Source organism: Phytophthora cinnamomi (assembly GCF_018691715.1).
Source record: "Phytophthora cinnamomi strain GKB4 chromosome Unknown Contig53, whole genome shotgun sequence".
NCBI classification, from domain to species: Eukaryota; Oomycota; class Peronosporomycetes; order Peronosporales; family Peronosporaceae; genus Phytophthora; species Phytophthora cinnamomi.
Genome location: NW_027150986.1, coordinates 297,846 through 310,434, shown reverse-complemented (window position 1 = coordinate 310,434; position 12,589 = coordinate 297,846). Strand labels below are relative to the sequence as shown.

The following is a 12,589-nucleotide window of genomic DNA, read 5'->3' as shown; positions in this document are numbered from 1 at the left end:
CGCCACGTGGTGATAGCGCACATTACATGTATTAGGGACCGGTCTAGAGCCACCCGGGAACCCAAATGCTCGCAGACAGATTTGTGAGAGGGCATGAACTTGAAGATCGTTGGGTCCTCGGGCGACTCGTAGTCCTTGAAGCGTGAGACTTCCATCGCGTCGCTTGCAACGTGAAAATGGTTTGCGATGCAGAAACAACCGCAGCGCATTCCACGCACCTCAACCGACCTTTATTGAGTTTCTGTCGCCTTGTTCTCGTTAATTGGTCAACCTCGCCGTGCACAATAGCATGTTTCGCAACTGGTTCTCTCCACGCCAAATAATGTCTGAAACCGTGTTGTCTGAGTCATCGGTTCTTGGCTTGTACAGGATATGATACTATACATTTTTTTTTCTTTTTTCGTGCTAGGTGCAGTCAATGAAATGACTGTACGTTAATCAAATACTCCGGAGCACGTTTACCAGAACTTTGGAAAATGATGCCTGAAAAGTATGCGAGACGAATTGAGTTGTGAGATTTGCAGTTGGTTCTAAATTAATGAGACAATCCTAAAAAAGGAAATGGGTACTACAAAAAAGCAAATATGTATCCTAAATGTTAGCGCTCTACACGTACACACATCTAGAGTTCCAGATATAGAAGAATTTGACACTCAAAGTTTGTTACGAAACTCGCAGTCGGCGATGATGCGTGCGCTCATGCGCAGGTGCCCCGAGTACGAGGAGTGCTCTATCAGGTACTGCATGCTCATTGACTGCTGCGTCGTTATCATTTCTCTTTGCCTCACACGAATGATATGCACCGTTGTGTAACTAGGGCCGTTGAAGCTGTACTTTCACGTTTTCCGCCATCTAAGCGAGCGCCATTCGTGTTCCCTATAAGCGCTATGGCTGCAAAATCTTGAAAGGCTCTCTATCTTCTGAGCCAGAATGCCAGGAATCCTCGATCAGGAAATGTCTCCTCATTCCGATGACCGGTTAGTGAATTAATTGATTTTGTATGCAACGGTAGTGTACTTAATCCATCGAATAGCAGGGTGTGTCGAGGGTCCCGGTCTTCCGCTTGTCCGCTTGTATGCCCATGCCGCGACGAATTTGTTTCGTTTCTAAACTGGAAGACCGGACCCTCAGATGCCAAACCAGTCATCTGAAGCGTGGGGCTACTACTTTTCGTATCGCTGTAACGCCGCGAAGTGTTTGATGAAAGGGTGCTGAAGCTGTAGCAACATCAGCGTGTCAACGTCTGTGATTGCCGGTCGCTGAACTGAATTCAAACAGCGGTAGTTAAAATAGTTACTGTTGTCTTCTGCTCTCGAATGAAAATGCATGAATGTTTGCCTGTCATGGCTGGCCACCCTGCGCGAAGCTATCCAGTCGCGAGTTCAATTTAGGGATCTCAATAATGAAAACAAAACCTGGCGTTGACTGCCTGTCAGTGACTGCATGAAGCAAGCGTGTTGATTGACAAACCCGCTAGTATAGTATTTAGAAGTTACCACAAAGAGTACAAACTTTGGTCGCTACGGTGCCGCAGAATTGAGGCTTACTACTACCATGCCATACCAGGCTTATGAGCCGTGCACGGCGGTGTAGTTGTAGTACACCTCGTTCTCGTACTCGCTGTCGCAGTACGGGAAGGACGTGTCCGAGTCCGTGGGCGCGAACAGCGTCTTGCCCGACGTGTACGTCACGTAGCAGCCCAGGAAGCCGCACACGACGACGACGATCAGCGCCGGCACCTTCTCGTACAGCGGCAGCTCGTGCCACAGCTTCTTGAGCAGGAAGATAATGGGCAGCAGGATACTGATGAGCGTGATGCACGAGGCGCCCACGAAGTCCACCAGGTCCGAGAAGTGGTCCTTCAGGATAATGGACAGGATGACCAGCGCCACGATGATGGCCACGCGCAGGATCACGTACTTGATGGCGTTCGTGCCGCGGTACTCGGCCTCCTCCGCCTCAATGTCTCCGTAGTGCGGGTTCTCGGCGTCGGCGTTCGAGATGTACGACATCTTGGACGAGCGGCGGTCGCTGTTGGCGTTGACGGCGTCCTTGCCGGGCGTGGTGGCGGCGGCGTACGTGAGCGCGTTCTCGACGTCGTCCTCCTTCTTCTGGTGCATCTTGAGCACCAGACGCTCGGCGAGGTAGAAGGCCGGGTTGAGGATGACGGAGAAGGCGATGGTAATGTGCAGCTGCATGAAGAAGTAGGCCATGACGACGGCACCCCAGTTGGACTTGAAGCCCAGCGTGGTGAGGCCCGTGGCCGAGTCCGGGTAGATGGAGTAGAGCAGGTTGCCCGTGATCTGGCAGCCCACCGCCGAGTAGGCCGTGCTGGCCAGGATGAGGAAGAGGCACGAGATGAAGGCCATGGTGACGAACACCACGCGCGGCATGCGCGTCGGCTCGCTGTGCTGGCGCTGCAGCGCCGGGATCACGATGCCGGCGTTGTACGCGAGCGACAGGTTGCCGAACATGCCCGCGACCTGCGAGAACTTGAGATCGGGCGACGGCACGGACGGGTGGCCGCGCATGCCGTACATGACGACAGCCACGCCGATGATGTCGGCGATGAGCGTGCCCGCGCAGCCGGCGAACGCGGCCCCGGCGCCCTCCTTGAGCGTCGGGATGAGGCACACGGGCAGGCACATGAGCGCCATGAAGCAGATCCAGTACGTGGTGCTGAAGGCGTCCGGGAACAGGCCGTCCAGCAGGGTGCCGCCCAGCACGAGGAACACGCAGGGCACGAGCAGGCACGAGGCCATCTGCGAGACGACCGAGAGCCAGCGACCCCACTTGCCCATGCACCACTCGCCCAGGTCGCTGTAGGTCTTGACGCTCTTGGGCGCCAGCAGCATCACGCGGCAGATGGCCACGGACGCGTACACGTTGGCGAAGGCCATGAAGGCCATGCCGACGACGGCCAGCACGGGCCCGGCGCGCGAGAAGTTGCCGGGCATGCCGAGCGTGCCGATGCCGTAGACGCAGCAGAAGATGTTGAGCGCCATCTTGAGGTCCTCCATGGTGAGGAACTTCTTGGCGCAACCCATGATGGCGGCTTTCAGTCGACGAGCGCAAAGAGCGAGCGAGAGAGGCTTTGAGGTGACTGCGCGCCGCGGGGCAGAAGCGAGAATGAGGAGGGAGGGCGACGCACTCCACTGCAACTTGGCGGGGCGGCTCGTGTATCGGAGACCTGGTACCTTCTGCGAGGTAGGTAGGTAACCCAATCCATGTTTGTCGAGCGAGGTGCACCGGGCGTGTCACGGGCGCCGAGATCCGAGATATACGGAGCTTGTCGACGACGAGGATGCGCCCGCCGAGCGCATCCACGCCGTGCTCAGTGAGTCGGACACTACGTAACTTACAGAATTCATCTAATCAAGGCAGACTTCTAAACAGTGCGGGCGGGCAGAGCTGCACTTCCGGTGCCTGCATGGCAATCCAATCGACGCAATCCTGCTGTCGCCAATCAGCGCGCGATTCGGGAGAATGGTGGTCATGTTGAAGTGCACAGCAGGGGCGCCGCTAAATTGGTCCCCACAGGTGTCCCCCAATGCCCATCGCGCGTGATCCTCGTACGGACGCACATGGAGTCCGCGATACAGCATGCCGAACTTCATGCTATTGTGTAGCACCTGAGCCTACAAAGTGTAGCCCTACTACACATGTACATGCACGGCGCAGTAAGGAGGAGGGGGAGGTGGCGATTCCGGCGCGAGAAGCTGAAGCATCCGTTCGTCGACCCGACGGCTGTAAAGTGTACTTCGCTCGTGTAGTGCCACCGCCGTGCCACACATCAGGTTGCTGTGGCGGGACAAGAACATGCGTTGAGCGTTAAATCCACTTGCACCTTTGCGGCTTTGCGGCACTACACTTGCAGCAGGTCCTGCTCATAACCTGCACTTGGAACAACACGCAGGCTGAAAGTGTACACGCGCGGACGAGACCACGCAGATGTGAGAGGATATGTACATGTAAATGTGCATGCACAAGCACACTCCTAGTGGCCATTTTGGTCCTGTATTGTAGTGCACCGCTTGGAGTTCCCCTGGACGCGATGATGGCTCCCATCTCCTCGGTCCGCCTACGCCGTAGACAAACGGCGTGAAACGCTTGCTGCGGAGACATACAGTTGGTGATGCGCTCGCGCGCGGCTGCGGTCGACGACCTTCACGGCGAAGGTGGCCTCGGAGGTCGCCCGCACGGAAAAGGAGCGCAATGCGGACGAGGATTCTGGTGCCAGCTCCTCGGTCCCATCCCCGCGGCCTTACTGTGGGCCTTTGCATTTTGCAGCGAGGGATCCGAGGAGCATCCCCTTCGTAATGAATCCGGTGCCTAGTGTTACGATAATACAGTGTTTTGCCTCAATAGCGCAGCCATCACATCTAATAACCTCGCAGACTATATATAATCACCCTGTTTTTCACGAACAGCAAGATTCAGCCAATCACGCCATCGACAGTATGGTTCCGCCAATCAAATTACCACAACCGAGGACATAGGGGAAAACGTCAAAACAAAAAGCGTCACACTCATGTCATTGCGCGCCAAGATCACCTTGGTCGGTCGGAGCGACCGGAGCGACTCGCTCCTCATTCTTTCATTAGCCAAGCCTAACCAAGTCTACAAGCATCGAGTCTGCAATGCCGTCTCTTCTGAAGCCTTTCCAGAAGCGCCAACGCCTCACGGCTGCAGCGCCTGAAGTTGAGCGCTTGCGCGGCATCATTGCGACCTACTCCCACTCGTAGTCGACTAGTAAAACCTCTGTCACCCCATTTACTTGAGAAATTGTATACAAAGTACGACTGCGCTATTGAGGCAAAACACTGTAGTAGGGCTACACTTTGTAGGCTCAGGTGCTACACAATAGCATGAAGTTCGGCATGCTGTATCGCGGACTCCATGTGCGTCCGTACGAGGATCACGCGCGATGGGCATTGGGGGACACCTGTGGGGACCAATTTAGCGGCGCCCCTGCTGTGCACTTCAACATGACCACCATTCTCCCGAATCGCGCGCTGATTGGCGACAGCAGGATTGCGTCGATTGGATTGCCATGCAGGCACCGGAAGTGCAGCTCTGCCCGCCCGCACTGTTTAGAAGTCTGCCTTGATTAAATGAATTCTGTAAGTTACGTAGTGTCCGACTCACTGAGCACGGCGTGGATGCGCTCGGCGGGCGCATCCTCGTCGTCGACGAGCTCCGTATATCTCGGATCTCGGCGCCCGTGACACGCCCGGTGCACCTCGCTCGACAAACATGGATTGGGTTACCTACCTACCTCGCAGAAGGTACCAGGTCTCCGATACACGAGCCGCCCCGCCAAGTTGCAGTGGAGTGCGTCGCCCTCCCTCCTCATTCTCGCTTCTGCCCCGCGGCGCGCAGTCACCTCAAAGCCTCTCTCGCTCGCTCTTTGCGCTCGTCGACTGAAAGCCGCCATCATGGGTTGCGCCAAGAAGTTCCTCACCATGGAGGACCTCAAGATGGCGCTCAACATCTTCTGCTGCGTCTACGGCATCGGCACGCTCGGCATGCCCGGCAACTTCTCGCGCGCCGGGCCCGTGCTGGCCGTCGTCGGCATGGCCTTCATGGCCTTCGCCAACGTGTACGCGTCCGTGGCCATCTGCCGCGTGATGCTGCTGGCGCCCAAGAGCGTCAAGACCTACAGCGACCTGGGCGAGTGGTGCATGGGCAAGTGGGGTCGCTGGCTCTCGGTCGTCTCGCAGATGGCCTCGTGCCTGCTCGTGCCCTGCGTGTTCCTCGTGCTGGGCGGCACCCTGCTGGACGGCCTGTTCCCGGACGCCTTCAGCACCACGTACTGGATCTGCTTCATGGCGCTCATGTGCCTGCCCGTGTGCCTCATCCCGACGCTCAAGGAGGGCGCCGGGGCCGCGTTCGCCGGCTGCGCGGGCACGCTCATCGCCGACATCATCGGCGTGGCTGTCGTCATGTACGGCATGCGCGGCCACCCGTCCGTGCCGTCGCCCGATCTCAAGTTCTCGCAGGTCGCGGGCATGTTCGGCAACCTGTCGCTCGCGTACAACGCCGGCATCGTGATCCCGGCGCTGCAGCGCCAGCACAGCGAGCCGACGCGCATGCCGCGCGTGGTGTTCGTCACCATGGCCTTCATCTCGTGCCTCTTCCTCATCCTGGCCAGCACAGCCTACTCGGCGGTGGGCTGCCAGATCACGGGCAACCTGCTCTACTCCATCTACCCGAACTCGGTCACGGGCCTCACCACGCTGGGCTTCAAGTCCAACTGGGGTGCCGTCGTCATGGCCTACTTCTTCATGCAGCTGCACATTACCATCGCCTTCTCCGTCATCCTCAACCCGGCCTTCTACCTCGCCGAGCGTCTGGTGCTCAAGATGCACCAGAAGAAGGAGGACGACGTCGAGAACGCGCTCACGTACGCCGCCGCCACCACGCCCGGCAAGGACGCCGTCAACGCCAACAGCGACCGCCGCTCGTCCAAGATGTCGTACATCTCGAACGCCGACGCCGAGAACCCGCACTACGGAGACATTGAGGCGGAGGAGGCCGAGTACCGCGGCGCGAACGCCATCAAGTACGTGATCCTGCGCGTGGCCATCATCGTGGCGCTGGTCATCCTGTCCATTATCCTGAAGGACCACTTTTCGGACCTGGTGGACTTCGTGGGCGCCTCGTGCATCACGCTCATCAGTATCCTGCTGCCCGTTATCTTCCTGCTCAAGAAGCTGTGGCACGAGCTGCCGCTGTACGAGAAGGTGCCGGCGCTGATCGTCGTCGTCGTGTGCGGCTTCCTGGGCTGCTACGTGACGTACACGTCGGGCAAGACGCTGTTCGCGCCCACGGACTCGGACACGTCCTTCCCGTACTGCGACAGCGAGTACGAGAACGAGGTGTACTACAACTACACCGCCGTGCACGGCTCATAAGCCTGGTATGGCATGGTAGTAGTAAGCCTCAATTCTGCGGCACCGTAGCGACCAAAGTTTGTACTCTTTGTGGTAACTTCTAAATACTATACTAGCGGGTTTGTCAATCAACGCGCTTGCTTCATGCAGTCACTGACAGGCAGTCAACGCCAGGTTTTGTTTTCATTATTGAGATCCCTGAATTGAACTCGCGACTGGATAGATTCGCGCAAATCTACAACAGCCCTGCAAACTGCGTGGCCATTTCACAAGCCAGTGGATACTCCATTGTGGTAGACTACCTAGACCACGTCCAGGACCCTATCGACCTGCAGCTCATTGGTAAGCGCATTAACGGCTCTTACAACTCTAAAATACGTTTCCCTGCGTAGTTTTCAACGAAAACATTTCGCTGGCTAACTGTTCTTTCTCTGCGGTGCCTGGACACAGACCTCAACAACTGCACGAGGTGCGGCTTTTTCAGATTGCCTTATCGCAGTTTTCCTTGATATATTTGTGCAGCTTCGTATACCAGCCAAATTAAACACTAAGATCTACGTGTGGCACTGCTTCTCATTCCCACGTACCAGTGGTAACACCCCATCGACCTGGGTTGTTTCTGCAATTTGCCATGTAAATCAACTAAACCCAGCATAGTCCAGCTTACCTTTGGTTTGCAATATTGCCTGTAAATCTTGCAAACGGCTGGAAGATCCACTCGATTGTCTCGAAAATCCGTGGATAAAATCTCGAATGACTGCACTGCACTCCCAGCGACTCCGACGCATAGTGCGCGGTAGAGGCATTTGTAGGTGATTCAAAAGTAGGATCAAGTGGATGCAACGGTGCGGGCACTGTCGAACGTAAATCTGTTCTGGGATTTGTCGCGGCTGGGTCATCATCAACTGTGGACTATATCTGGAACGCTAGATTTGGGTAACGAATTTAGATCTGATATATCGAACCCATTTCTTTGATTTAAGATTAATGTTGCTATTTATAACTCAATTAGGTAATAACGTCTTCCCTTATTTTTCACCGAGAATTTACACGGAAAAACGCGCTAATGCCAAGTACTTAGATGTAGATAATAATGTGCGTGACTCTTGTGCCGGCACTCCTCTTCGCGTTCTGCAATACACAAGCACGTAAGACTACGGATGCTGCTTCATTGCTCTATTATCGAGTAAGAAATCATTCGTCCTCCATCAACGGAATCGTACCACGGCGATGCCCAGACCCTCGACACACACTGCTAGTCTTCGTCGGTTTCCTCGCCGTTCTCAGCCATCGACTTAGCTATTGACGGGTACTTGAACGACGGTCGTTGGGATGGCGGGAAGAGTGAGAGCAAAGTATCTACAGTACTGCAGTATTCAAAGGCAACAAAAAGGATCAATTTGCTTACCACACCACACGAAAGTGACAGAACACGCAAACGGATGAGCGCCGTATGAGCACGTACCTGGTGGAGCATTGTTGATACTCAGGACGCCGGTGCATCATAATGCGCATGAGATAGAGAACCTTTTCGAGTGTTTGGTACGACCGGAGAACGGCCTTTGGGTCTTGGTTAACGTCAAGCTTTTCTAACCCCTGTAGGATCTCGTTGAAAAGCTTGAGCTGATGAATTGGCAACAGCACTTGGTTCTGTGTCAGGGCTGCGGTCGCGAGGAACGTGTACGCCGTCAACGCGAGAAACTCGAAGTGCTTTTCCTCTTGAGCCTTTGCCATTTGTTCGAAACCTTCGTCCACCTCAGCCAGCGAGCAAAATCCTTGGTTGGTCGTAGCGTAGGCCAGTGTCGGTTTCTGAGGAGGAACTGACATTAGGTCGAGCGTTGGCATGAATGCCGACCCCGACATGGCGTATACCCACCCATGAATCTCGAACTGTCGACTCTTCTGGATATGACTATCTCGGAACGCACCCACGCGAACGATCATGATAGCAACAAGTTCTGCGAGTCGCGAGTCCTCTCGTGGCTCCCAATCTTCATAGGACCCGTCGAGTATGTCCGTCACAAATGCCATGACTTCCTTAAACCTCGAAGCAGTGTAGTCATTTACGTCCGTCCAGGCCCGGGTCTCGGCTACAATCGATTCCAACTTGTTTTGGTCATCAAGAGTAACCTGGGCAGGCTTCTTGTACTTGGCTGTGACGAACTTGCGTAACTGGGTACTGCACCTGCACAGCAATGAGCGCGATTTCACAAGCATTAGCAAACTCATGACTTCACAAGACCGGGGCTCCTTCACCATGAGCACGTACCACTTAAATCGTGCGGCCGACGCCGGGAACGTATCTTCAACTCTTTTTGTGAGATCAAGCAGATCACGAAGCCCCGAGGCTTCGAGCTTTTCTCTGGTATCAAGGGTAGTCCTCACCACAGCGAATAGGACCTGGCGTATATCTTCCAGGCGGTGATGCTGTTCATCGGAATCGGGGTCTCTGGAACTCCGATCTAGCAAGGACTTGACGGCTGCTCGCGCCGTGTCGATAGCTCTCTGGATGTGAAGCTCTTCATCCTTCATTTCCTCTAGCTGCACGATCTCTATCGCAGACTTAATACTGGTGAAGAAAACACCTTCCTGCTCTGCACCCGGAAGCTTCGACAAGCGCAGTTTGAGCCCGTCAAGAACCTGTGCAATCTTTTTCTCCGTTAGTGGCACGGGAGAGCGTGGTCTTTGCCGGTTGATCAGCATTCGATATTCGTGCTGTCGTGGCCAAATGCTCTCTCGCTCAACTGGCCGAGGAAACTGAAAATGCGCTGGAGCAGTCGGTCTCAAAAAGGAGTTGCCAACAGGGCACGGAGGGCTACTCGCGCGCCGTTTTTGACCGATAATTGCGATCTTTGGCCCAGATCTCATAGAAATCGAGCCCCTCATCTGTGTATCAGAAGCTGAGTCCTCCGACCCCGTTGCGAAGGAGTACCTGTTGCGTTGTCTCTCTTGCTCGAAAGTGGCGACATCCCTCTCGCGTGAAGAGGCCACGAAACTTGAAGACTGTCGAAGATGACAGTAGTAAGTAGTAGCACATAATCCAGTCCTTTTTGTTTCCTGACCGTAATTTACCAACGAGCACTGCTCTGCACCTTCCTGACCCCCAGCTGCTGAAAACGTCGACACCGCCGCTAAGTAGCGTCTGGTGCGAAGGAGGTCTCCTCCACACCTCCGAGCACCGCACACAGCAACAATGGAATACCATACAAAGGAGGTTTTCATTCGAAAGAAAAAAAAGCGCGCCACCAGGTTTTTCTTACCGCAAAGAATAGTTCACCCTCACCGCCATTGGTTGGAAGCCTATGACACGCCTTCATCACATCTTCATTTCCGTCTAGGTACGATCGTTCCCTTCTTCCTCATTCCAGCCGCCTCGAGGAAAGATGGTGAAGCTCTTCTGTGCGATCGTTGGCGTGGCGGGAAGCGCGTTCCCTGTGGACATCGACGCGGCCCAGACGGTAGGAGACTTGAAGGACGCTATCAAGGCGAAGAAGCCAGACACCATCAAGGGCGAGGCCGACAAGTTGCAGCTCTTCCTGGCGAAGACGGAGGGCGGCGAGTGGCTGGCAGACGACGACCAAGCTGCGCTGGGTCTGGAGGACGGAAAGGTTCATGAGGACATTCAAGCGTGGATCGATGGGGAGAAGATGAAGGCGACGAAGACTTTGCAGCACTGGTTGTTCGAGAAGAACAAAATGCCTCAACCATCAACGGACCAGATTCACGTGCTGGCGGTGGTTCCGGAGGGGGCTGGAGGTTCAGTGAGTGAGGCATCCAAGATAGATCAACTCGTCGAAAAGGTTGACAAGATGTACGAGCAGACTGTGCTGGGCAAACGCAAGGTATATCGCCACTCAAGCGCGAGTTCGACGCTTCTGACTGAATTGAATGTTCGGTTGCAAGCTACCCGCGCGGTTCGATTCGCTACTGGGGACCTGACGCATGCTGCACCGTTCAGGTGGGAAAGCATTAGCGATGAACGTGGGCAGAATATCGCGCTCACCGAGGAACAGCAACGTGAACGATATCGCGCGTATGTGGAAATCAACATCGGTGATGTGCTCACGAGGAACAGGCTTTGCGTGTACGGTGTGGAAAAAGGGAAAGACATCCTCAAGGCTGAAATCCCTGGTCATAACATCGAACTTGTTGGACGCACGGACATGATCATACTGAGTGATCTCGTCCTGGAGAACCCGCTCGACTTGGGGATGCTGCCTGGCGTGAGATTGCTCATCGAAGTGAAGAGAAAGGTGAAAGAACGCGCCATCTCTCAGGCTTTGTCAGCATTGATAGCCCTGGATGTTCTCGTCGATGAACCCGTGATGGCACTCTTGACCGACTTGACTGATCATTGGCAGTTTTTCTGGGTCTCCGATACGATCAACAACCACGGTAATATCCGATCAGTGACTATACGTGATCCAAGCGAGGCGTTCGCGGTGATTAGGACTCTACTTAATCAGTCACCGAGTGCTGATGCAGAGATCAGACTTCCGTGCTTCCAAGAACCTGTGAAGCGACAGAAGCTATCTCGGGTCTTGCCCTCTATCGCAGAGGCTAGTGGCAGCGGGATTCGTGAGTGCATCGAGCGATACTATGACATCGCCAGTATGTTAGGTCCCGACATTGAGATGGCGCGTTCTGTGGCTCGGCAGGTCACTCGATCTATTCCCACGTTGAGTTATTTCAGCTGATTCTTGCTTCGTCATGCTGCATTAATACATTGTTTTTATTGATCCTGATAAATATAAAGTTAGTAATATACAAAGATGGCGTACTCTCCTGAGCAATACCAAGCTAGCAAGGAACGTATCAAAGCAGCGCAGAAGCGCTACTACCAGCGCACACGCGAAGCTCGTTTATCTTATCAAAAAGACTACGACGACAAGAATAGAGAGCAGATTCGAGCTCGAAAGCGAAAGCCCAAAAGCGAATTTACCGAAGGCGAAAACGTACTTACCGATGAAACCGAACTTAGCTAATTAATTAATTTGTTTTGAGATGAAAAAAGTCGCCAGTGATATAAAGTCGATCCTGATACAAGATCTCAATATTATAAAGTCAAACCACAAAGAATAATATAGGTTGATATATATAGCGATGTTTGCTCACGAACTCGAAGGACTACGAAGATTAAATATCAAACCCATCAAGTGGGGATCGAGCTACCGCCTCAAGGTGCGCGGCCGTACGGGGAAAATGGTTTTCATCGGAAAACTATCCCACCCCAAGAATCTACCTTTGGTGGCAAAGCAGTATAAGATCAGCCTCGATAAGTTGGAGAAGCACCTATCTCCAGACTATAAGACTGACCCGCACTACCGCTTTTACAAGGGCAACCATATGGAATCCCACCTATATGAGGGAGTCCAGCCCTCTGAGTTCTACGATAAGCTTGCGCACGTTCTTGAGAGTCAGAAGAGAGCCTATAAGTTAATATTGCTCTCGGCTACGATCTCGTAAGCAAAACCGATGATTCGGAGACGCGATACTTCCATCCTAATCCGGGTAATACCTACGTCTTCGAGAAGCCCGTCGCTATTAACAGTAGGGGTGATGTTCGGAAGGTAATTTCTGAGATTCGATCGATGGAGCTGGCGGATAAACTCAACTACCCCAGCTCTGGATACCAGCTCTATCAGCGAGAGCACGCCCTTGGCGACAGCGAAGTTGTTATTCCTAAGATCACT

General features: G+C 54.1%; 4 protein-coding genes across 4 annotated transcripts; 2 read left to right on the top strand and 2 right to left on the bottom strand.

The window, feature by feature from the left end:
- Nucleotides 1-1,568: 1,568 nt before the first annotated feature.
- Nucleotides 1,569-3,047, bottom strand: IUM83_00089 (Amino Acid/Auxin Permease (AAAP) Family; the record flags this gene model as incomplete). Its single annotated transcript, XM_067923828.1, has 1 exon — nucleotides 1,569-3,047. One exon carries the CDS (start codon nucleotides 3,045-3,047, stop codon nucleotides 1,569-1,571), a length of 1,479 nt encoding a protein of 492 aa, XP_067788448.1.
- A 2,391-nt stretch (nucleotides 3,048-5,438) lies between these two features.
- On the top strand, nucleotides 5,439-6,917 carry IUM83_00088 (Amino Acid/Auxin Permease (AAAP) Family; the record flags this gene model as incomplete). Its single annotated transcript, XM_067923827.1, has 1 exon — nucleotides 5,439-6,917. One exon carries the CDS (start codon nucleotides 5,439-5,441, stop codon nucleotides 6,915-6,917), a length of 1,479 nt encoding a protein of 492 aa, XP_067788447.1.
- A 1,234-nt stretch (nucleotides 6,918-8,151) lies between these two features.
- On the bottom strand, nucleotides 8,152-9,599 carry IUM83_00087 (uncharacterized protein; the record flags this gene model as incomplete). The annotated part of the gene is made up of 5 exons (XM_067923826.1): nucleotides 8,152-8,263; nucleotides 8,362-8,705; nucleotides 8,773-8,808; nucleotides 8,964-9,081; nucleotides 9,166-9,599. The coding sequence occupies 5 exons, from the start codon at nucleotides 9,597-9,599 to the stop codon at nucleotides 8,152-8,154; spliced, it is 1,044 nt and encodes a 347-aa protein (XP_067788637.1).
- Nucleotides 9,600-10,705: 1,106 nt separating this feature from the next.
- On the top strand, nucleotides 10,706-11,593 carry IUM83_00086 (Crinkler (CRN) family protein; the record flags this gene model as incomplete). The annotated part of the gene is made up of 1 exon (XM_067923825.1): nucleotides 10,706-11,593. One exon carries the CDS (start codon nucleotides 10,706-10,708, stop codon nucleotides 11,591-11,593), a length of 888 nt encoding a protein of 295 aa, XP_067788453.1.
- Between the last annotated feature and the right edge of the window lie 996 nt (nucleotides 11,594-12,589).